Source organism: Xiphophorus maculatus, chromosome 1 (genome assembly GCF_002775205.1).
Source record: "Xiphophorus maculatus strain JP 163 A chromosome 1, X_maculatus-5.0-male, whole genome shotgun sequence".
Taxonomy (NCBI): domain Eukaryota; kingdom Metazoa; phylum Chordata; class Actinopteri; order Cyprinodontiformes; family Poeciliidae; genus Xiphophorus; species Xiphophorus maculatus.
In genome coordinates this window covers 9,540,191-9,565,804 of record NC_036443.1, presented here as the reverse complement: position 1 = coordinate 9,565,804, position 25,614 = coordinate 9,540,191, and the positions used below count along the sequence as shown (strand labels likewise).

Below are 25,614 nucleotides of genomic sequence, written 5' to 3'. Positions count from 1 at the left end.
TTGACGCTTAAAATAATGAGATATCTCAAAATATCTCATTATTTTGAGATATCTCAAAATAAAATACTATTTTGTATTTTATACAAAATAGTATTATATAGTATTATATCTACAAAATAGTAAAATATCTTATATTTTGTATCTTATTATACATTATTATTTAGTATCTCATTATTTTGAGATATTATCTCATTATTTAGAGATAACTTATTTATTTATTTTTTAACAGAGTGGCAGAAACAGGCTTCCATATTGTATTGACATTTTAATGCAATACAAAAATGTTTTTAAAAGTAAAAAAAAAAAAAAAAGGATGCAGACCCTGAATAGAAAATAAAAAAGGCGAGTTAAACAGCAACTCTGACAGATCATCAGTAGAGCGGTAGCTAATCTACCACATTGATCACTTATTAATAATCTTAAATAAACATCAAGCAATAAAAACATAAAACTGTAATGGACTGCATATTCTGTTTTTTTTGTGTGGCGATATTAATATTACTTTTATTATTATTAAAAAAACATCCATTTATTATCTAGTGTGAACAAAATCTTTTTGTACTGTGGGAGGAAGCCGGAGCACCCGGAGAGAACCCATTAATCCACAGGGGTCAAACTCCAGTCCTCAAGAGCCACTGTCCTACAGCTTTTAGATGTGCCACAGGTACAAAACACTGGAATGAAATGGCTTAATTACCTCCTCCTTGTGTAGATCAGTTCTCCCAGCCTTGCTAATGACCTAATTATTCTATTCAGGTGTGATGCAGCAGAGGAACATCTAAAAGTTGGAGGACACTGGCCCTTGAGGACTGGAGTTTGATACCCCTGGTAAAGGATGGCAGTAAAGTTATATTTTCTAAACTCAGTTGAGCAGGAAAAGATTTAAAGCAGGTTGCAAGTGTAAAGGATAGAAATGTTTAATTTACTGACATATACAGAGAGAAAAAGTGAAAGCAATAAATAAGTATAAAGCCACAAACTGTACAAAGAACAAACTGTTCTATAAAGACTAATTTGTAGTGTTTATAGTTATTTAGATTTAATTTGCAGACACTAAAATGGATGACAGGGTGAGAAGGCAGTTGTTTTAGTTGACTTATGGTATGATATTGAGATTAATTACCTTCTAGCAGAGAATGTCGATGGGTTAATAAACTCGCTAGGACTATACCTGAGAAATGAAGAAAAACCATATTGGTACCACCTGCTGGAGTGATGTCCAGAGACGTAATACAAATTTAAAAAATACTTTATTAATTTCAATAATCAGGGGAAATTAAATGTTGTTGTAACTCTTATTAATTCAAATTCTTCAAAGATTGCAGCGGTCTGTATTACTGCAAATTTGAAGAAACCTCTGACTGAAAACACAGTTTTCCCAATATAGACTCATGAACAGCCCGGTCAGGGTTGTTCATAATTTTCTTGATTTTATGAAGAATCCTTCTTTGTATTATCATCTCCAGTCGTTCCACACTCACCCCCAGAACAGAACCATAACTACAAACCGATAAAGTTGTTGGCAAACAGTTGATAAAGGATGGCAAACGGTTGTTTAAGATACATTTTATACATTTAGTGGGAGGCCCAACATGATCCAGGAGAGGGTTCAGCCCAGAACCCAACCTGAAAGCTAAACAGCTGCACACAGACACAATCACACATTCCCAGCCTCATCCTCACACACAGATATTCACATTCACTCTCCCAACGTACTGAAGAAAAAAAAAATGTCTTCCTGATAGTAGTTTCATTTATTGAGATGCATGTGTAGATAATACACATAATATTGGACCCTATACACCCTTTCTTTGGTGGTTTTTACGGATGTGGATTATAGGTACCCAAGCTTTGTTTTTAAAACAGCAACTCATGCATAATAAACTGAATGGTGATTTTAACTAACCAAAATTATGAGAGTTTACCATTATTTATATGTATGTGTCCTGAGTAGGAGACTGGAAAATGGGAATAAGAGCAAAGTTGTATTTACTGACCACAGACCAGAATAGTAAGTCCTCCTTTTAGTTACTAATTTAAACACAATGCACAGTTCTAGTGTATTCAATAAACAATGAAAAGATGATAGTGTTCAAAAAAGTCAAGCAAATCTTTAAGTAACTGCATATTTTTATTGTATTAATCAAAAACATTTTGACATGACATTTCACAAAGACCCAGGTATATTACAGTGCACCACATTAACTTTGGCCTTTGACCTCAGACTTTCAGCTGCAGACCTCCCAACACTCCACTGTACCTTTGCCACTATATACAAAGCTCTGTTGTCCACAAAAATTGGTAGGCTGAAGACACAAATCGTGCTCAAGTGAACAGTTTAATCTTGCACGCAGACACATGCACTCACTCAACATACAAACACATAGTAAGCTTTTCAAAAAAACACCACATCACATAGAATTGGGATATAAGGAAGATTTGGAAAAGAGGGCTTTTAGAACAACAAAAGACTTTAATTGGACACTGTCTGCAGGAAAAAAAGCTTTTCTATTGGCTGTAAAGGATTAAAAAATGCTAAGGACAAGTCCTTGTCAGCAGAACATGAACAATAGAGAAATAAATCTACATTTATAAGGAAAACACAAAAATTCACAACAACTCAGCTTATCTTTCCACATAAATACGTAGGAATAATAATGATATTTAACATTGTGCTTTCTTTACCTCTCTATCTCTCATGTCTCATGTCATTGTCAGATGCATTAGCCACAAACTTTAGTCATGCAAGTTCAAGCACAAACAAAAGCTGGCTGAAAAGGGATACTCAGGCATGTTTGACATCACTGCTGATTCAGAATTAGTTGGTGCACATATGTCCAAAGCGCTGATCAGCTGCTCCCTTAAGAATTGAAAATTCACTTCATTAAGTCAATCTAGCCCTGTTCAATGTGGTGTCGAAGTGCTGAGTGTCCCTTTCATAGGCGTCATCGTTGAGTTTAGTTTAGAGACTTAATTACACATCTATAAAAAGGTACATAAATAACAATGACAATGATATCATACATCTAAAATCCCCACGCTTTGCTTTTAACTGGGATGAATACACTAACTTAAGATAATTTGACTAAAACCATGACATTTGGTGGTAGCAGCACAAAACATATCAGTACAGATTTTATTTCTGTAAAACATGAACACACGTTTTATCTAAGAAGACCCACCAGTTCCTTTCTTGCATATCAAAGTACCACAGACAGGCTCCTTATCTGAGCCTGTTCAAGCAATGAACACTAGGGGGCAGGCTACACACACCATGTTAGCACAAGCAACCAACAAATATGGTTTCTTTACAAATTAAACACCTAGAGACTAAGACATTTAAAAAGGAAAATCTTGCTGTGATAACTGTCCTTTAGCTAGAGTTTATACCCTCAACCAGCATCCAATGATTTCAATGACTGCAACACTACATAACAAGTGATTACAAAGTGTAGAATATTTTTTTCACAATCTGTAGAAAATGAATTTAGTGTGCTGAACTAGGAATCCCGTACTCACTGTATATCAACTGCTAATCTATGTATCGCTAACAATTTAGGATTGAACAGTGTGAAAGACATGTTGTACTGCTTAGTATACAGAAAAGAAAAACTTTATTCTCACTCATAAATATCATGCTAATATGGATATATTTATATATTTATAAACTGTTCTGTAGCCCAAAAACATGGGTTGTCATATTTTGAGTCTGCTTAAATCTTCCCCCTTTCCTTTCACCTTTCCTACCATATTTATCCCTTTCCCCACAAACCACTGTTCTCATTATTTATCTTAAATGCCAAAAATGCTGGAAGCAAAAAGATCGACAGTAAGAATTACTGTTCTGAATTACGACCAAATTATTTTAGTTGTAATTTTTTACTTAGAAATTGATGCTATAAGCTCTAATTTGGTTCCTAATTGTATTCTCAAATCTCTTTTTAATAGATTGATTTATCCGTTCTATTCTTTCTTCCAGCTTTTTCTGTTTCGTAAACGACTTATTCTTCTTCCACTTTATGGAATATGAGTACATCTATCATTACCCACTCTCTAGTGGTTTTAACCAGCAATTAGATTTTTTATTAAGAGGCCAGTTATGACTCGTTCCTAACTAAGACCATATAAACTGACTGAAATAAATATTCTGATCAGATATGCACCGAGGAAGACTTCTGACATCTGGTGATTGGAAACGGCTGATTCTCAGCTTGACCACCTCAACTGTTGACCACTGGGTTTGAAACCTTAACAAATTGAGCCTAGAACTATATCACTATATAAGTACTGTTTCTTCAATTACCAGTAACCTTTGAATTGAGTTTAGTGGAAACTGGTGATTAAATTGGTTGACAGTTTTTCTATTATAACACTATGAAGCTCATACATCCTGCTAACTTTAACTGTAAACCATTTGAAGTCATCACCTGTGTACTAACATTAGCAGTAATAGAGGAAGTAAATCCTTCACTCAAAGTAATATTTATGGTTTTAAACTATGTATGTTTTGTATTTTTGTTTTGTGCATGGTCTATGTTCTTTTGGGCAGGTCTTTCAGATATTATTTATTAAATGTCTATGGTACAAGATTCCCACAGTGATTATAATTTTGTCATCCATCCATCCATCTATCCATCCGGGGGGTCTCCTCCCAGAGAGACATGCCTGGAATACCTCCAGGATGTATTATAACCACACGCCTTATCCACCTTCACTGGCACATCTCGATGTGGAAGAGCAGTGACTCTACTCTGAGTCCCTCCCAGATGACCAAGCTTTTCACCCCATCTCTAAGGTAGAATCCAGACATCCTGTGAAGGCAACTCATTTCGACCACTTGTATCCACAATCCTGCTCTTTTTGGTCATTACTGAAAGCTTATGTTCATAGATGAGGGATAAGAACATAGATCAACCGGTAAATCAAGAGTTTCGCTTTTCGGCTCAGGTCTTTCTTCACCATAATGGGCATGTACAGAACTTGCATCACTGCGGATGCTGCACAAAGTTGATCTCCCACTCCATGTATCAGGGATCCCAATATCCCAAGATGCTCCACTTCATTCCTGCCCTGGATAAAACATTGATTCCAGTCTTTTCAAGGTCATTGTCTAGGATTTTGAGGGGTTGATTTTTATCCCGGATGATTCACATTTGGCTGTGTATTGTGTCAGTGAAAGTTGGAGATCACGGTTTGATGAAATCAAGAGAACCACATCATCTGCAAAAAGAAGAGGTCGCCAAAAAGGATCCCCTCAATTCCTTTGCTGTACCAAGAAATTCTGTCCATAGAGGTCATAAAAAGAGTTGTTGACAAAGAGAAACCTCCCACAGAAAACCAGTCAGACTTACTGACAAACCAAGTTCTGACACCAGTAATACAGGAACCTAAAAGCTGATATGAAGAGGCCTGGTACCTCAAACTTCTGAAAACTCCTGAGAGACACTGTCATACCTTTTGAAATGACCAGACTTCCACTTAAACCACCAGGGTGTCAACCCAACCTGGAAGTGTCTCTCCTGCTTCCGAAAGTCTCATCATCAAAACAAGCCTCTAAAACGTTACATGGAACTGGTGAAGCTTTGCATTGGCAGGTCAAAGCTTTAGTAATCAAAAATTGGCCAGAAAACCCTGATCGGTGCATCTCTTGTTTTAAGTCTGTTGCTTATGATGATACAAACTCAATGTGTCAATGGAAACAGCTAAAAAAATAAAACTGACTCAAGAATCCAACCCCACAACAAATTTATAACATTTTCACAAATAATAATGTGTTCCACAGGTGCTGGTAACTCTTCATGGCTGCATGGTGTAATTTGTACAAATAACAAGTAGTGATAAGAATGGAAGGGGGGCCACAGAAAGATGTTCATCAATTACTCTGGTTCTTACAAAAGTCAATGCAACATGCACATACATTTTAAACATAATTACTCGTTTTCAGTTCAAGACTATATTTTTGCATCATTCTTCCATTTGTCACTTTCTCCATTCTGCCCGTATTTAGGTCACTTAAAGAAATGTTATACATTGAAGAGTGCTTCTCGAAACCTTTAGGACTGTTCATGAGTAGTTGTAGGGTATTGTCCAGAGAGTAACAGGTAATACACTAACTATTAAAGTAGTGGAAATGGCTTGTAGAATAAGCTTTAGATGTGTGTGTCAGTTTATTGCCTCCTCATGAGGGTGAATTTCCTCTCGCGTATTTGCTAGTACACGTGACTATCCTAGTGAAGCAGTGTAAAGGGATCGTGCAGAATCAGTTTGGGCAGTAAGGCAGCACATGCAGGAAGCTGGTCACAGGGATGAGGAATCAGGGGGATGGTGTACCATATAGTGGTGGTATCCACAGATAAATAAACACAATTCAGGAGGTGGTGTGTGTCTGTGCATGTCTTTATGTGTGTATTTGTATATGTGAACACCTCCATGAGTATCTGGTCTCTCAGTTACTTTCTTTCACTCTCCCTCTCACTCTTTTTCATCTGTTTCTCGTCATCGTTACTCCTGAGCACTTCGCGGTGCCCGAGAGCTCAGTTTCCCATCATGGGTCCTGCGGTTTCTCCCCTTTCGGATCTCCTGAAGATGCTTCCACTTCTTATTGGCCGGTCGGACAGCAGGACCCAAAGGTACGATCTCCTTCCTTGGAGACTCAAAACTCTTTGACACCTGGTCGGCACCAGCATGCTTCCGTGCCCAAACTTGCTCACAAATTTGGTCAACAGTGCTGAGGTTAGGGTGGTCCACCAGCTGCATGAAGTCCCGATACCAAAGCTTTTGATTGGTCAGTGAGGGACCACTTCCGCTACGAGGATCTAATCGAACAGGGGAGTCGGAGGGAAGATTGGAGATAGAGGAAGATGTCGATGGTACGACATCTAAAGTGATGCCCAGCAATGTCTGGGTGAATCCGTGCTCCATAGCGTGGCATTGGTAGACACCGACATCTCTCTTGAGAACCCGACGAATCAGTAGGCCCCTGTCTGTCTGCAGGATACGTTCATCAAGATGTACCTAGAGTCAAAAATATGATTCAGTTCACCTCTCCCAACATGATTCTATTTCTCTGTTGAACTGTCTCTATGTGGCCTGGTGTTTTTGTTGTTTAGCTGTGACACCTTTCTTGAGGGAATGACCCACCTAAATTTTTGTTGCCAATGACCAAATGTCCTCTGACTACTTAAAAAACCGAGGCCCTTTCTGTGTTTAACCATTTCTCTCCTGGGTAAAGTAAATGAAAGAGCTACTAACAATATGGAATATTTTTTTATCTAATAGCTTTCTCTCCAAGATCATGCCACAACAATACCTACTGCTGATTGAAGCTGCTATTTATCTGTATGGATAGAAATTATTGACTTGCAAAATGTCTTAAGATTACATTTGTACAGAAATAAAATGTATGGAAATAAAATGTAATTACTTTTTTAGCACATCTAGTGAAATTCTTCTTTGCAAAATAGTTCAACTCATTCTGAATTGATGGAGTGTTTTAGAGCAACAGATTTCGAGTTTTTTTTTACAGTCTCTTAATTCAACTAATATAAAATCCCTAAATTAATTCATACCACCAGTTATGGTCCCATGTGTGATGGTGCAAATTGTGAATCATTTTTAGCAGACAGATTTTGACAGATTCTGAAGAGAATAAAAATGAGCATGTTTTTCTGATCTGTATTTTTAGGTAATGCACTAGTGGCATTATCTAGTCAGTGGCCCCTTATGTATTAACCTATTCTAATTACATTTTCAGTTGTCATGGGAGGTGAATCATCCAAGTCAAAAGTCAAATGTCATGAATTATAGCAATAAGAAGAAAATAAGGAATTGGATAATCTGATAAAAACAAAACAATACAGTGACCTCACACAACATCATTACAATGTGCCTTCATCCCCAACTCATCCTTAACCTCCCCCCTCTCACCTCCTCTCGTGGGTTCTGTGGTTGTTTCTGATAAGTCCAGGTGACTCTGGCCTGAAGGGATTTGGGGATACACTCCAAGAAAGTGCTGCTTCCCTCAACTCCATACAGCTTCTTCTCTGCAACACGATGCTTGTGGTGGTCTGAAGGGGGCAGAAGAGACAAAGATATAATTATAGGCTTGATTAGAAGCCTGTAATTTGATTTAAAAAAAAACTGCCTGGAAAATATATGCCTTTCGGTAACTTGGCTTATGTTGTTTGGAAGGGCATTTAAAAAAAAGAAAAACTATTTAGAGGTGACAGTTCTTGTGTAGGAACTGTTCTTGTGTATTCCTCTATACAAGATCATTCCTTCTCATTATTTATCAGAACTTAGTGAGTTGATCCAAATATTTATACATGTTGCGACTTCTAATGTCCTAACTTATGACACCTTGTGCTTCTAAGCTTTGGCTAAAAGGAGTGAAAGAAAACAGAACTATTCAATAAATATAGAGAATAAAACTTTAGCAGCTTTAAGGGGAAACAATGGTGTGCAACCTGCCAAACAGGCTGACCAGCAATTTTTGGCCGGTCCAGTCACATCTGAGACAATTACGCTGATCTACATCAGTTTTGCTCGGCTTGTATGCCACATGATTTAATCGTATTACCCAGGAGCTCTTTCAGCTGGAGTGATTAGCCTGATTTAGTTGTGGTGTAGAAACACAGAGAGGGGCTGAATGCTCTCTTTGTGGTCTGAGAGGACAGATGTCACCAGAGGTGAAGCGTTTTGGCTGTTTTGCCAAGAGGACAGTACGACACTAAATACCAAGACATCCATCATGTCAATACAGGAAAAGGCACAGACAGTGTTCATGTGCAAAACTCTAGCCTTAAAACCTGCTACATTCAACATATTTTAGTTTTTTTCCACACAAATTAACCATTAACAAACAGGGCTGTAACAAGATCTTATAGCACAAAAACCTTACAATATAAATACTCAATACATTTATTGTGATTTTCACTCAACACCATGCAGTTGTTATTAGGTTTTGAGGTAAGAAAGGAAGGAGTTCTTTAATTGCCCTGCTGTGTTGACAGCATCAACTGAATGCTGCTCATCAGCACTGATAAATGAAGCCGTGACCTATAGCTACATTTATTTTTAAATGTAATTTCAGAAAATATACAAAAAAAGCAACAGCTGGTTCAAGTTGGAACTTTAAACTGAGAATGTTGACATGATGATGAACTATGAATGTGAATTATTTAACTTTGACCTTACACAGGTCTAGTTGTTTTTTAACATTAACTGGTACAAGATTGGTCGCCAGACTGCCCATCAACAGCTAAGGCATTGAAGAAGCTTACACCAATTTTAAAACATCTTTGAAGCAGATTTTTGATAATGTGACAGCGACCAAAAGTACAAATTAACTTTAATCACACAAATTAAATAGCACAACTGGCTAACTATTACCAGTTGGGCAAAAGTTGGTATGTGAGTTATTGCCTCCAGTCAGAATTGAAGGTTTTTGTTTTCAATAAACCTTGTATTGTATTTGATAAACTGCGATTCAAAATATCTTGACTTATCACACCTGAACTTGGCAACTCAGTACCAAAAAAGATTCTTTAAAAAAACAAAGTATAGAGATTTCTAAAAGCTTTATTCCTAAAACAGAAAAAGAGGCACATTAATGCACTTTAGTCATCAGGATTAGACAAGCAAAGCACAATATACTGTATGGACTTAAACATGTAAGGAGATATTTTGCAGAGCCTTGTAAATACTTTTGGTGGTTAATGAAACCGTCACTGTATTCATGGAAACAAAAAAGAAAAAGGCGATTATTAGTTTTCCTGGAAATATTGTAAAAATGTGGTCTCCTCTTGTTCTCTTGAACCCATTATTTTACATCCTCATAAGCTGAATGGATCATTACACTTCTACTAATAAAATTTAACTGGGCTGCATTTTACAGTATGAGTTTTGTAAATTTACCTCCTGAGCAAAGGGTGTTGGGGTCTCCGTTCCTTACATCCTGTCGACGAAAACGTCTAGATGGAATAAAAAAAAAAACTGGTTATAGTAATTTCCACTTCTGTCGAGACTTCAATTTCCTTACAGCTACCTCTCCATACAGTACGTATGCCATAGACATTTTGTCACAGACCTCTTTGTATTCGGTAGGTAACGAGTACAGGATGTTCCGTCCCAAGCGCAATATGGATCTCGGGCCAGGCAGCACTCGGCGCAAGCCTTCCCGTAAACACTGCACCGGTGAAGCGGGACTTGGGCGATTCCTGTGTCCGAGCCGACATACAGCTGTTGCTGTGAAAACAGGCAGGGACAAGATGGAAACGTTTGACAAAAAGGCCTAAAGAATGTCCATTTATCAGAATTGAAAACAGCTGGAGTTATCTGTCATAAATCAAATTGTTTGTATCTCTGTAACAGAGACGACTGTGGTAATTTATGAAGCCTTTAGGGGATTTGAAGTGAACTTTCTGTAACCATTCTGATTTAGTATTGTCACTAATCACCTTCTTTTACTGTTTGTTTTTTCAACATATGGCCCACGGTGGTCAGGTTGCCAGTATGTTTCTGTTCCCAAAAAGTGTTTTGGGAACGGGAGAGAATCAAAGTAAACTTACCCGTTTGGAAGAGATCTGCATGTTAATAACAGATGAGGCATCCTGAAGAAAAGAATGGATTAAAAGAAAAATTAGTACCCTTAAAGTACAAATAAGCCCTTCTTTTGTAGCAGTTGAAGTTACTTGTTTGTATTTTTTTGTTTTAGGGAAAACAAACATTTTTAGAAAGCAGTATTTCAAAAACTGCTCTGTAGAAACAAGAAATGTTATTATGCAAGATGACTGTAAAAAAGGTGAACATTCTTAAGTTTTGCTTTAAACTTGTCTCTACTTTAAAGCACGGATATCATCCAGCGTAAAACCATTAAAAGAAAAGGTTTTTTTCTCATTTTTGCACATTCACTGCCCAGCTTGTAAATGTAAAGAATTTTTGGGAAACAGTTGTTGGTTAAAAGGGCTAAAAATACCAACATCTACCTGAATGATGACAGTATTGTCACGGTTTTTGTCAATGTTTTTTTTTTTATTTCACCATTATTGCTGATTAAACTATTCTTTTAAATTGCTGGATAAGGTGATCATCTGTTAGCTCTCCAAGCTATTGTCTCTTCGACACTAAACAAGAACACAAATCTGCACCTCATAAACTCACAATCAAATTGAAAACTTTGCTGTCACCACAATCTGCATTGGTCAACACTGTGAACTAAACTGATGCCACGGTTTGTTGTATTTTAAATCAAATTTTCAGTGTTTTTGAAACTTTAAGCAGAGTTTTTGATCATCTTGACATTGTTTTTCATCATTTTTAATGTCTGAACACATTTGAAAGTAAGTTGGGAAATTTGCTTTTCTGGTCACTTAAAAAACAGTGGCTACATTGTTTTTCTATAAATTGCTGCTGAACTGTTTCCAATATGTCATATAAAATAAATAGACAGGTTAGGTAAAATCATAAAATGTGGCATTTATTTCTACTGCCTTGTACAATACATTGAAGTTTATTTTATTCTTACTTTGAAGACCTCCAGCTCTTCCAGTAAAAGCTCTTCCATGTTGTTCCAGCTCTCCTTGGGGACACTGATCACCTTCAGGACTGTCCCTTTGTCTGAAATACCACATGCTCATTATCTCCCTGTCATTTTCATTTTACTAAAGAGAAAATGCAAAGTGAAGAAGAAACCTTTCATGTACCTGTTCCGATGAACATGACGTCATACTGTCCATCAGCAGCATTGACTCTGTCCACAGCGATCTGTGTGAAGCTGTACTCCACATTGGTTCTAACAAACACAGGCCGTCGATTCATGGGGTACACCGGGTTGTACATCAGAGGGTGGTGACGGGCAAACTGGATCACATCATCTGGGAAACCTTTTGTGGATTCAAAACTCCCGAATGTCTTACTGGGACACTAACAGAAGGAAAGGAGAAACACATTTTGTAGTTTCCAGAACTTGGTAAAACATGAAAATGAAACCGCTATGACTGAACTTATCCATTCCATTCAAAAATATTTTTGCCTTTGGTTTTATACAAGTGGAATAAAACATCTGACTCATCAGTGTTTCAGCTGGTTAAGAGTGCACCAAGCCACAGTTGTGGGGCCACATTGAGGTCATTATGGTGTGAGGGCTGTCAGGGACTTGGAGGAGATTTACTCCAGGTCAGAGTCCAGTTTCTCTCTTTAATTAAAATTCCAGCTCTGGATTTTCTGAATACTTAGGTGCACATTAGCACCTTGAGACATCTTAGCTTAAAACTAGGTTATTTCTTCTGTGCTCTCATATGAAGAAATCTGACTCATTTACTTTGGTCCAGTCTGACTGTAAGCCTTGCAAGCCTGTGGGATCTGTATCTGAAATCCAAATCAGTAAAAACGCAGTTTGCCTGCTAACTATTCAGTATGTCTAGTTCTGCTGTGGTCTTTTAAAATGAAGTTCAGCAAGAACAAGTCCTGCTGACTGAGCTCTTCTGTGGTTGGTGGAGTGTGAAACCCATATTGATTGGGACAACTGTGGAAATGTTTTGCATGGAAAACTGGTATTTAGTACCATACTGGGTTCTCTGAAAATACTACCATTACACTGTTATATTAACATTATTTCTTTCAATGGCATTACATGATTTTTGTTTTTATTTTGGTCAGACTCAACCTTGGTCTGTTTAAAAGAAGAAAAAAATAAAGAAATAAAAATATTCTTTACAAATTCATTAAAAAAGAGATGTAACATGAGGATGGAGCTGTGCTAAATTTTAAGAAATAACCTTATTTAAAAAATGGGCTTTGATTATTTTAATAAACTGTTATGATTGGACGTTGTTACAGTTTGTCTGCTGTTTTGTCCTTGCAGTTATTAACATACCATTCCTGGGCGGGGATATGGCACTTTTCCCTGGAAAGGGACCCATTGGTAGTTAGGCCCCTCTTTGTGTGCAAAAGGCCCCAGGAAGGCCCTCCGGATGTCATTCATGGAGTAAAGACACACAGCTGAGCCTTTAAACACACTGCTGCTGGGGGAACAAGAGGAGCAGGGTTAGATACAACAAACACATGCATAACATGTATGCACTTTGCTTCCTCGCCATTCACTTTCCCTAATGCATATCCTCACACACTCACTCTTGCACATAAACAAACATGCACATGTGACTAGACTCTGACCTGGAAGTAGAGAAGACAGTATAGACCAGAGGGTTCTTTTTGTCCCTTGTCTGCAGCAAGAACACGTCCCCTGAGGACAGACACACACAGACAACCCGGTCAGGTGGCGGTAGCCCAGAGGTCAAAGGTTGGGAAAAAGATAAACAAAGCCCTATGGACATGTCTAACCACTTTAAAGAGACATTTCGCTGATTAGTGGGGGTCATGACATGAAACAGAATCCACTGCAGCTTAATGCGGATGTCAGGAAACTCAGTCTTGCTTCTTGAACAAAGAAGTCTTAAAATGTTACAATTTTATAGAAATTTTAAAAAAAGTTTACAAACTAATGAAGTCCTTTTTTAACCAGATAACTCCTATAGATTATTAACAGTTTTACAGAAAGATTCTCTCTATTTTTGGCCCCAGGTGCGGTCCCAAGCTCATCATCTAGATAAGAGCCTCATCGTTCACATGGAGAAATGTGAATGGCAGGTGTAGCCTGAGGCGGGGTTAGGGTTTGGACAAAGTCTTCCACTTAGTTAACCTTTCCTTCCGTCATGAGATGAGCACAAAGGCAGATCATATTGTAGCCCGAAGAGAGTTTCAGACACTTTTATCAGACATATCTTAAAAACTCCTGCAGCAGCTGGAAAAACCACATGACAACAGGTCTGAGAAAAACATTACATAACAAAACGTCTTACTAGAAAAAGGAATTTTGGAGAATATTGAATATTATTGTATAACAATTGATGAATTTAGTTATTTATGTATTACATATTATTTGGTTAAAATTTAATAAAACTTAATTTATAATGTTTTTTTAAATAATTCTTCACATTAAGAGTAAAGATGCTGGTTCAGACAGTTGTTATTCTAATTTGTTTTATGCCTTGATCACAATTCATTTTATTTAAAAAATGGAGGACATATTCATGAAAGAAACGGTGAAGGTACCACTCATAATTTTACAATTGGGCATCCATAAAATTTCCTGGCACCTACTTAAGGCAGCAGCTTTACTTGAACGGGTTTTTGTGAACTGTGCAACAAGGAAGACGATTCTTAAAAATGTTAAATCAATTAATTGTTGACTCAATAAGTGTTTTGGATGACCATCTAATAAATGAAACTGCAGGTTTCCACTTGTTTCCAGCAAAAGTGTTTTCTTTTTTTAAACAAGATGAATCAAGTTTATAATGAAATAGAGATTTTAGAGATTAAGTTTTGTTCTGTTATTTTGGAAATGGAGGGACAGAAATATTGTAGGACATACAAGAATCATAAATATTATTGTAAATCTGTATTGCACTTTAAATTCTGCTGTTTTAATTTAATCTGTAATATGGATCCTTTAAGGCTAAACACAGAAAGGCTTCTAAATCCTGGTGAATTTATCAGGTTTTCCTAACATCTTCTCCATTTACACCACCAGAATGTGTTTCTGAGTAGAGATCCAGAGGAAAGGGTCAGAAAATCTTCCAACTTTTTTTCCCCCTTTTCTTAAAGCTTTCCCCTAGTTTTTCTTAAAGCCATATAAATAATATTTTCCCTGAATTGTACAGCAGATATTGTCAGAAATGGAAACAGGAAGTATACATATCATTCCAAATATCTCATATTTTTCCTATGCTGACTGGAAATCACTACAACAAAAGTTGAGGCACTGAAACCAGGTCAGCCTTTTTCATGATTAAATTAACAGTCTACAAATTTTATTTGAGTTTCCTGGAGAACCCGAACTTCATATATTTTGTATGTTATACAATACTAAACCTAGAAATGTCCTTAAATTTGTAATTTCACTTGAGTGTTTCTGTCTCAGAGTGTGCCCTGTACACTTACGCAGCTCGTCAAAGTACGTGTCACTGCCATCAGCTCCTGGCACTGAGCAGATCAGACGGGTCTTGAGGAACGTTGTCCATTTGTTCACCAGACTTCTCTGTCCACCCATGTCATTCTGACAAAATAAAACTCAATTATAATCAGATTTTGCATAAACAGAGTTTGTATCCCAATTTTCCACATTGTTGGATGTTGAGTAAGTGATCTCTCACCCTGCATAACTGTCCAATGCGCGAGTAAGTGGCCTTTCCCAAACCTTGAGCTTCAACCGCTGTCTCCCGGAAGAAGAAAAATATCTTGTCGTCATCTGGATTTTCACTCTCAGGGACCCAAAAGGAGCCGACAAACTTTGGTTCTGGTTGGCAGAATTAAAGGCAATTAACGCAGCGTCAGTCATCACACCACGTTGTCCCATGAGGGCGCTTGGAGCTTATTTACAAGATGAACAAAAGGACACACACCATTGAGCCAGCGTGAGTCGTGCTGTTCGGTGCGAATCGAGGGACGCTTGCCCAGACTTCTGAAGATGGTGAAGTCTCGTCCCATTAAGTCTGTGGCTACACCTGCATAAAGCTCATCACCTGGGAAACACAAATACTAGTTTCAGAACACGCATGATTTTTTTTTTACAGTTTGTCACATTCATGTCGCTCTTCATGTGGCAGAGCGACATGAAGTAATTCGTAGTAGGACACATATGGTTTTCAATAAAAATAAAAATAAAGAAGTAATTAAAACTGGAGAGTGTGACACATTCAGTCTCTGAGTCAACACTTTCTAGAACCACCTTTAGCTGCAGTTGCTACATGATGCCTTTTGGAGTTTGTTCCCAGCAGCTTTGTACAAAACAAGACTAGAGGTTTTACCTGCTCATTGAAGAAAAAGGGTTCAGTCAAAGTGAAAGAAGAGTGACTGTAGCACTCAATAAACCTGCCCACTAAACTTTGATCATTTGACAAAAACAGGTTTTCTTCTGACTTGGTGAATATTTGGCTCCATCCATCTTTCCATCAACTCTTTCCAGCTTTCCATGATGAAGAAACTCCTACACCCAGCATAATGAGTGGAGGTGTTTAACCAAGGAGGATGGAGTTGTCAGGCTGATGTGCAGTGTTAGCCTCCCACCTCACATACATTCATGTAGACTGAAGAGCAAACATTTTCTCTCATCTGACCAAAGCACCTTCTACCACATGACTGCTTTGTCCTCTACGACTGTCAACAGGACTTAAAGTGTTTTTTCCACAGTGGGTTTCCTCTTGCATGCAGACTAGACTTGGGCAATGGAGAACTAATGATTGTGCTGTCAGCAGATTGCTTGAGTAATGCTCTCCTCACCCGGCCTGTCAGTTTTAGGTAGCCACATTGTGATAGGTTTACCACTGCAGTCTTTCCATGTTCAGATTACTGACTGAACAGTGTTGTGTGAGACCAACAAAGCTTGGGATATTAGTCTGTAACCTGACCTTGCTTTAACTTTTAAACATTCCCTCTGACCTGCCTGGTGTAATCCCTAGTATTCATCAAGCTGTTTCTTAGCTAATATTATCTATCAAACCACTAAGATGGTACTTACCAGTTTGGCTCTTGAAGGCCACTGGTTGCAATGGTTTAAGCTAAAATGTATAGGGTTAACCATGTGTACTTTTTCTTGCATTTGACAATTATGCATAATTTTGTGTTGGTCTAGCACAAAAAAAAAAAAAAAAATTCAATAAAATCGAGTTTGAGGTTGAAATTGACAAAATTTGAATAATCTCAGTGTTTATGGACATATTTGTAAGGCTTTTCAATCACAGTCCAAAACACAGCCCAAAATTTGAAAACCTTAGGTAGACCCAACCCATACTAAAACAATCAAGTGAATAATCAGATGAGATAATGTTATAAGGGTTCAGTTACCGATGAGCACAGAGGCAGCGTTATGCCGAGGATCGTATGGACTCTTCCCTTTCCCGTCCTCAACCTTTGAGGGGTCGATCCTAAACACATGGTCCTACCAGGGAACCAGAACACAAAGAAAATTATTGTTATGCTACAGCAAGCAAGCTCACCTGTGAAGTGCAAGATTCCAACTGTAATGAAGTGCATTTGTTTTGGTGTGCATTGTTTGTTTCTCACCTCCATCCTGTGTCCCACCTCCACAAAGGCACAGGTAGGGTGGAAAGCTCCGGTGCCACAGGCGTACAGATGGGTTCGGTTGTAGTGGTGCACAATCTTCACATAGTTCACACAGTCAGACTGAAACACACAAATTGTTCTGGAATCAATTTTGATTAAATAGTGATTTTTCTTTTTTGTGCCATCGGGTTTAATAATACATCTTCTAAGCATCATGAACTACATATATGACCACAAATTTCAGGATTTTACAGGGAGCTGTACCAGGCAAAGGTTGGACATTCTGTCCTTCAGCTTATTGATTCACATTCCTCACATAGCTCCTCAAGCTCTGTGCCTGTGACAACACGGCCAAGCTCTCAGATCAAACTCCAACACACTGTTGTGATGCTCTTTGTGTCCTGGCTGAACACACACATGCCTGCAGAATGTTTTTATAAGGGTGTCTGCAGCTATTCGTGTCCAAATCCTAATCCAAATTAATTAAAGTTGACAAGTTTACCTCAGATCTTTAGACTTTCAAATGAAATGTTTAGTTGATAAACTACATAAGTGAACTAAACTAAAAACCAACTTAAACAACAACAATTAAAAAACACCCAATACCTTCAAAACCACTTCTTGTCATCTTTGTCATTTATTCCCCTGTACATACACCACTTTCAGCATGTTGACCTCTTTCTGATCCTTCTTTGTCCTATCGGATAGCGTGTTATTGACCCCGAAGCACATCTGTCCAACTCAGAGTCACGTTACAGTTAGCATGTTCTCAAGGGACAGCTAACTAATGACTTATGGTACGCTAAGAAACTACAAGATGCATTAACGGTGCAACCTTAGAACAGTGAGTTATGAGGGGGCTGGCCCTTAAATAATGAGAATGTGGACATAACAATGAGCATAACCATTATTATTACTAATTGCATTTTTCTATAAAGGTACATCATCATATACTGATATGATTTGTCTGTGAAAGAAATTGCTGTGCTACAATAATAGGTCGGAAATACAAAGTGTCCATGGGGTTGATGCAGTGACACAAAGCACTGGCAGCAAATTATGCAGGTCATCAGTACACATACAATATCAACAAGCATGGACACTAAGAAAGGAAGGATGGAAGTTGGAATAAGATGTTGAGGTTTCTGGGAAATTTGTGTTTGAAACTAATCAAATGTTTTATTATTTTATCCACAAACCTAGTTGGCTGTGTTCATGAAACCATCTTGGTTTAGCTTCAAATTTAGACTGTTTTATTTTGCACAATAGTCTGGAATAATATCAAGCTCTCAAGGTTCAAAATGCAGTAATAAATATGCCTGTGACTGACAGTGATGAAACACCAGCAGCCTAAAGAGACTGCATGAAAATATTTTCAGATACCTTAAACTTTCCCTTAATTTGTCTGATAAAAACCATTAATTTCTGTCTATTTTACAGGATTTTCTCTGGAAGATCACAAGTGACTGGAATTGGAGAGTGAAAAAATTCTACAGTTTATGTTTTATGTTTACTTATAAAAAATAAAAAAGTGTCCATTTCTAATCATTCACCCTTGCATCTGATCCTTCAAAAAAGAAAAAAATAAGTAAATTAACTGGCTGAGTTTCACAGTGTGTAATATAATTTCTGTGTGAATCTAGCTCTTCTCTACTCTGTATCATATCCCAAAATTTTAACTTGTTACAGACAGCTAACTAAAATTAAATATATCCCAAAATGACAGGTTGAACAAACACAGATAAAACTAAATTCAAATGTAAGTGTCTAAAGTTTGACTCAACCTTTTTAGTTGGAAGATGCTTGACATCTTCAGCCTAAATGTCAACCATTAGTGTGTGTAGTTGGATTTTTATTTTCATGTCTGTGTCATCACATTGTGAGACAGTCTGCATAGCTGTGGTTCTTTGAAGACACAGGACAGCATTTAAAATATGCTTAAGAGACGCACAGGACAGAGACCAGGACTTATGCCAGCCATCACATTTGCTTAAAGGGGGGGTTTGAGGGTCTGTCTGTGAATGTGCTGGTGGGGGATGTTTAAGGGTTCAGTGAAGTTACGACCTTTCACTGACTCATTAGTTGAAACAGTGAGCAAAGAAAGCAGCCTGTGACCTCAACAAGGCCTCACTTGACGTCTCACCTTCCCCTCTTTCAAAGCTGTATTGTCCCATTGAGGATGTCTGTTTTCCCTCCAACCTTTTGTCTTTTCTGGAGATTATTAACTTGATAGCTCAATTTGTTTTCTGTCCTCCCATCTGTCTGTTTTGATAAATAATTGCAGCAATGTAATTTCATCAATGCTCCTGCAATATTTTTATAAGTTTTATACATATTTATTTTATTTTATTCATTCTTTTCTATGTGAATATCAGCTCCCTTTATGCTGTCTTTGACATTGTCCCACATGTGTAAAACTCATGTTTTGGTTATCGCAATATATCTTTAATTGCAATGGAATTAAAACCATAAAGTATAACTCTGGGAAAATTCAGCTAATTCAAAATGATTGCCACCCTCTCCACCCCAAAGGTCAAAGTAATAGAAATATCTCCCTCAGTGGGATGGGTTTTTGGGCTAATTTCTATTAAGGTAATCTTTGGTTGATGCAGTAGCAATGTTTAAAAATGGCCTGAGAAAAACTACCCTGGTTCCGAGGTTTCCTGAACAGAAAATGCAGCGACAATCACATTCTCCTATGGATTTAAATCCAGCTTCAGAGTGTCACTCAGAGTCCTGAGTCAGACCAAGTGTCTCGGTGAAGTGTCAACTGTTTATAGCTGCTGTCTAACTGTGTTTATGCGAACATGTCTCTGTTTGTTTGGATGCTTTCCTGTGTATGCCTGTCTGTTAGAGTGATGAACCGTTGCGGTATGGGCAATTGTTTTACTCAATTTACTGCCTTTTATAGTAAAGGCCACACTAGGTTATTGCCCAAAGTGCAATATTAAAACAAGTTTCCCATCCTAAAAACTTGAAAGAGTTTGATAATATTGAAAAAAAGGAAACAGTATTTAGATTAAAACAAGGCTGCACAGTGGGTAGAGCTGTTGCCTAGCAGCAAGAAGGTCTTGGGTTCGATTCCCGGCCCGGGGTCTTTCTGCACGAAGTTTGAATGTTCTCCCTGTGCATGAGTGGGTTCTCTCCGGGTACTCCGGCTTCCTCCCACAGTCCAAAAACATGACTGTCAGGTTAGTTGGTCTCTCTAAATTCTCCCTAGGTGTGAGTGTGTGTGTGCATGGTTGTGTGTCCTGTCTGTCTCTGTGTTGCCTTGCTACAGACTGGCGACCTGTCCAGGGTGAAACCTGCCTCGCGCCCGGAACGTTAGCTGGAGATAGACACCAGCACCTCCTGACCCCACTCGGGACAAGGGTGTTAGAAAATGGAGGGATTGATGGATGGATAGATTAAAAGAGAACAGAGTATGAAGACAAAAAGGAGGAAAAAGTGTGTGAGGTACAGATGACCCATGGAGATGGATGGAAAAACAGACTTCTCTGTAATTTGGGTCAAAAGTGTAAGGTCAGGGCTGTTCCTGTGTGGGTGAGTTTCCACTTAGAAACCAGAAAAAATAGAATAAGAAATGAGGAAGAAAAGGTCTACAGAAGTAAAAAGTCATTCAATAAAACTAATTGCACAAAAAGAGATTTAATACTCACAAGTTTTTTAAAACTTTCTCATTCTTTTGTTCAACCTATTTACTTTTTTCCTGAAACAATTTTAATCCTTTTTTCACCACTTATCACCGCCGTCATTACTTTCTCTTTCAGACACACAAACACGCTGAAACCTGAATATACACAGTCCATCTTCTGGTCATTTGAAACTGGAGCCTGGATTTTCGTATGAATGGAGCTCGTTGTCTGTCTGCTACAGCTGTGTAATCACACTGATGACGGGTTTGCTTTACACACACGCACACTCACCCCAACACACACACGTTCTGGATACTTTATACACACCATATGGAAATAAATGTAAACAGAGGCTCTATAACACACAGAGGGAAATCAATGAAATATATATGGAGACGGTTTTGTGGCCCCTATTCACCTTCTGATTGGACAGTAAAATATAAAACATATTAACTGAAAAGTAGATGCACAAAAATGTTGCAAAGGACTTTAAACTCTTAAAAAATGTATCGCCTTGCATGCGATTTATTTCTGGGTGGTCTTTGGTAACCCTTAAATCAATTAGTGAAGTAGAACCAGATTTTACATGCATAAATAAATGCATGACAAGCCGTAACACCTGATCAGGTTAAAAAAAAAAACCAAAAAACGTATGTTTAAATTTAAACCACTGACCAAAGAAAAGATACTAAGTCCATGACAAAATGACTGAAGCTTGAAAATAATTATAGTACGTTTCACATGCTTTGACTTCCTTCTTTGAGTTCCTTCCATGCTGTTGGTCAAGGTCACAGAATATAATATGTTTTAAAGAGTTGCAGGTTTTATATTTTATTCAATGTAAATATGAACAACAGATAAATTATGTTCAGTTTCAAGCCAGTAATCACAATTGAATAAAATCTGTTTCTTATGAATATTCCAGCACACTATAAAAACTACTGCTTTAGGTAAATAATGATCTTGCTTTGCCTTTCAATGAATTTCTTTAGTATGCTTAATTTGATTTCTGGCATTAGCATCACAACTTGGAGATGCTGCCATATGCACTTCTATACAGTGTCAGCTGCTCAAACATAGCAATGACAAAACATTAATATTACTTAATCTGAAGTCTGTTAGCACTGAGGAAGAATCACTCACATCGAGATGCTAAATGCTTGAAGTAAGTCCAACTGCAGCCCAACCTATGTTAGGATTTATCAAGCTAATATTTACTTTACAACTCAGTGGTACTTAGAGACTGCTAAAAGTACAGAAACTACAGCAGATGTTGATTAGATTTTCTAGAAAAATAAAATAAATGCTGTTATGGTCAAATATTGTACCCTGTCCAAAGATATTTTTTAACTTTACATAATTTATCCCAATATACTGTATATGTGATATACAAAACAGTATTAGCATTTTTATTAAAATTTAAAATTTTTCCTCATATTTAGACTGATGTAATGGGTCCATACACCACTATACCTAACAAAATGGGAAACAGTGTAACTACAGCTTAACCATAATCATAGTACAAGATGCTATGCCAAAGCTCCAAAGTATTTTGATCTCTTTACGGCATCTTTACCTTTGGGTTCTTAGGTGTGGGGAGGAAACAAAACAAATGTTTTGACTTTTCATCAGAGTGTAAATCTCAGTCACATGAGGTCTAAAATAACCAGCTATTGAGGAAATGATCTCACCACATGGTAGGTCTAAAAGTAAGGGTGCTGCACCTATTATTGCATGTTATCACAGAATGCTGTGATTCTGTCTTGTGATGACTCCCATGACTCCAGTGGATTAAAAGGTAGTATTGTGTTGGTCCGGGTAGGAGTGGACACCTCCATAGACTTTATTTTCATGCTCTGTGTAAAGTGTGTGATGGCTGTAGGCTCATAAGAAGCCTGATGTTCTAAAGGTTCATAAACAGGAAGTTATTATGTTGTACTTTGTAATTGTGCTTTTCAGCTGGAAAAGAAAAATACATGACGATAATTCTGGCAAAAACAGTTTTACTGAACTAGTTCTTTACCGAGATTGAGGTTTTGCTATTTTTATATTTTTCAGAGACACTTTGAAAAGGTTTTCTTTTGCGTGATTCTATATGACTCAGAAACTGAAAAACAAATAAGAAGGAAACAGGACTTACAGTAATGTCCTTGCCAGCCCAATTACACTCCTCTCTCCAGTCAACAGGAGCTGGCCAATAGATCTGAAAAATGGAAGAAAACATTAGAAATGTATCAGCCTTTTAGAAGATTTGTAAAGACTGACTCCAGTTTTTGTAAGAAAAGGCACTGTCGTTATTATAGAAACTTTTTTTTGGTGAATTGTCATCATTTTAGCTCCCAACTCACTTCCTGTCTCTTCCCTCTATCTAAGTCTGTAATTTCCGATTTCATCTCCTCTGATACCTTCTTCCCCTGCACATGTGACCACAAAGTGTAAAAGACATCAGCTATGGTGAACCTGCAAAGCCTGGCCATAAATCAAACTCACCCACATGCCAAAGTCCATCAAAGCTCTCAAATCTCACACGTCAAACATGTAATTTACTCCAAACAGCTGTGAACACATGTTGCCACTAGACTGTGTTTTGCTTATGTAGCACACATAACTATAGCTTTTGTCAGTATCACTGTACATTCTTATCGTAAAAGTACACTGGTAGTTCACTGAGTATTTTTAAGACATTGGTAGTATAAGTCTCTAACTTAAAAAGTAGATTATGACTATTATGTGTTGTTATGTCTGAAGTTTCTGTTAAAGAGTTGTTCTCTTTTCATGTTTATTGAAAACTTTTTTGGGTTTTTTATCTTCTCAATCCCACACTTATCTGACTCCCTGAGGTCTGAAACGGGTTTTTTTTCCACCTTCAAATCCTTTTCAAACATGTGTGTTCTTCTTTGGAAGAGCAGACAAAAACTAATTCCTAGAAAGTGAACGGTAAACGTAGCTTCCAAAAGGTCTCACTTCCCAAGAGGCCGCCTTTTGTTGCCAGAATTACACGTTAATCTACTTTGTGATAAGCATGGATGACAATAATCCATCTCTTTTTGGTTCAAATAATATAATCTATTTCACATCTTTTCTTAATCTTTATACAAAATACTAAGTACGCGATAGTGTACGATCGTGGAAGGCCTGCTGTCACTGGGCAGGAAGTGGATGGACTCTGGAGACGTCGCCAGTACGTCTCCAGAGTCGTACCACTCCAGTACGGTGGTGAAACAGATACCCATGTTAGTAATTACAATCTATTAAAAGGGCTTCAATGTCAAAGCATATTTGAAACTTACCTTATGTTCTTGTTTGGCAATGTTGTCCAGTGAGAGTGACAGCAAGAAGTTTTTGGCCCCTACAAACAGTCTGCCCCTCTCTTCGTCCAGCAGCATGGCGCTGAAACAGCAGGAACGCTCCAGCTCAAATCGCCGCACGCCGTGGTACTGTTGCAATTCTAGAAAAAAAAGTCATTAATTAACCATGGCAAGCAAAATTTAGATGATATTTGTCAAATTATCATCTGCAGCATAAACATTTGGAAACTAAAGATTAGGTGACACATCTCTGTGGGAATAAAAATGTTTTTATACTAACTGTGTAGTTCCTTTAGTTAGAGTTGCTACCCTTGACATAGTTTATTGCTTATGTTTCTCTTGGTTAATTTGGGGAAAAGAAGCAGAAAATAACTTTGTGTAACAGACAAATTTACTAAAGCGATGAACACAACACTGGACTAAAAACCTTTTCAACATCTTATTATTAAAGTGATCTGGCTATAGGCCTACAGTATTCTGTGGTTGATTAAAATATTTATTTTTTTGTTATCTACATAACATTTCAAGGCTGTGTGTCCCAAGGCAAGTGACTTATGAAGAGGGACACAACCCTCCATCACTAATGGTTTCAATGGAAAAAATGAGTGACTGCCGTTACAAAGTTGGCAAAAACAAATCTGCGGGGAACGGTGCCCAGGAAAATCTAGCTTGTCTTTGTAAATTTAAGTTACAACAGTCCACCCAGGCAAATGGAAAAAAAGCAAACTTGTTGGCCAGAGAAGTTAGAAAAATATCCTCCCTCATTGTCCTGACTTAAACAAGGAGTTTAAGAAAACAAGACCAAAGCGTTATTAATTTACACATTTAAAAGGGTTTATTAGCTTGTTATTGCTCTAACTCTGATGCCATAAAAAGGCAGCCTGCATGACATCAGGGACTTTATTTTTCAATCTTACTATCTTGCGGCTAAAACAACCTAGACTCCAATAAAAACATGCTGAATCAAAGAAATGACAGATTTCAATCCAATAATTGTTAAGGAATGGTGCAGACAACCTCTTAAATCCAACTGTCTGGTTAAAGCTACACTTGCAGCAGATATTTTGACACCATTACTACTAGCTAGTAGTAAGCTTGTAGCTTACTACTTACTAGTACTACTTACTAGTAGCTTACTACTAGGTAGTAGTAAGCTATAAGATTACTTACAGCTTAAGTAACTAACTTACTTAAGCTTACTTAAAGTATAAGCTAGTTACTAAGCACACAAAACCAATGCTTTAAAGATAATGATGAATTATATTTACGTTTTTGTCTTACCCTGAAATACAATCGTGTCGTTACTTGCTGATGCTTTAGCAGAAAAACTAAGAGTTTGTAAATTCAGCTACCATTTTAATTTGATAAACATTTTTCTTTCAATCTATGATTGAATTGGAACAATTTTAGTTGCACACATGAGACTTTTATTCCTAACAAAAACATAAAATATTATTGAGACACGACGAGGCCATCACTCATTATGCTTACTTATTAAGGTTTTAATTGTCATCAACATTTCAGTCTCTAACCTACAGGTCACCCTGAGT

General features: G+C 37.5%; 1 protein-coding gene across 4 annotated transcripts in view; it reads right to left on the bottom strand.

Moving 5' to 3' along the window:
• Positions 1-2,112: 2,112 nt before the first annotated feature.
• Positions 2,113-25,614, bottom strand: part of sema3b (semaphorin 3B) — a 79,173-nt gene continuing 55,671 nt past the window's right edge. For 3 of the 4 annotated variants that reach the window (XM_023333431.1, XM_023333428.1, XM_014469163.2), the window contains 16 exons: positions 24,047-24,204; positions 22,897-22,959; positions 17,122-17,241; positions 16,903-16,996; positions 15,462-15,581; positions 15,213-15,355; positions 15,001-15,115; positions 13,174-13,243; positions 12,875-13,022; positions 11,703-11,922; positions 11,525-11,616; positions 10,569-10,610; positions 10,088-10,245; positions 9,916-9,971; positions 7,927-8,066; positions 2,113-7,014 (listed from right to left, as the gene is read on the bottom strand). In XM_023333431.1, the coding sequence (XP_023189199.1) occupies positions 6,502-7,014; positions 7,927-8,066; positions 9,916-9,971; positions 10,088-10,245; positions 10,569-10,610; positions 11,525-11,616; positions 11,703-11,922; positions 12,875-13,022; positions 13,174-13,243; positions 15,001-15,115; positions 15,213-15,355; positions 15,462-15,581; positions 16,903-16,996; positions 17,122-17,241; positions 22,897-22,959; positions 24,047-24,204 (2,252 nt within the window). In that variant the 3' untranslated portion in view covers positions 2,113-6,501. The remainder of the gene's footprint in view (positions 7,015-7,926; positions 8,067-9,915; positions 9,972-10,087; positions 10,246-10,568; positions 10,611-11,524; positions 11,617-11,702; positions 11,923-12,874; positions 13,023-13,173; positions 13,244-15,000; positions 15,116-15,212; positions 15,356-15,461; positions 15,582-16,902; positions 16,997-17,121; positions 17,242-22,896; positions 22,960-24,046; positions 24,205-25,614) is intronic. The other variant, XM_023333438.1, reaches the window with a different exon arrangement.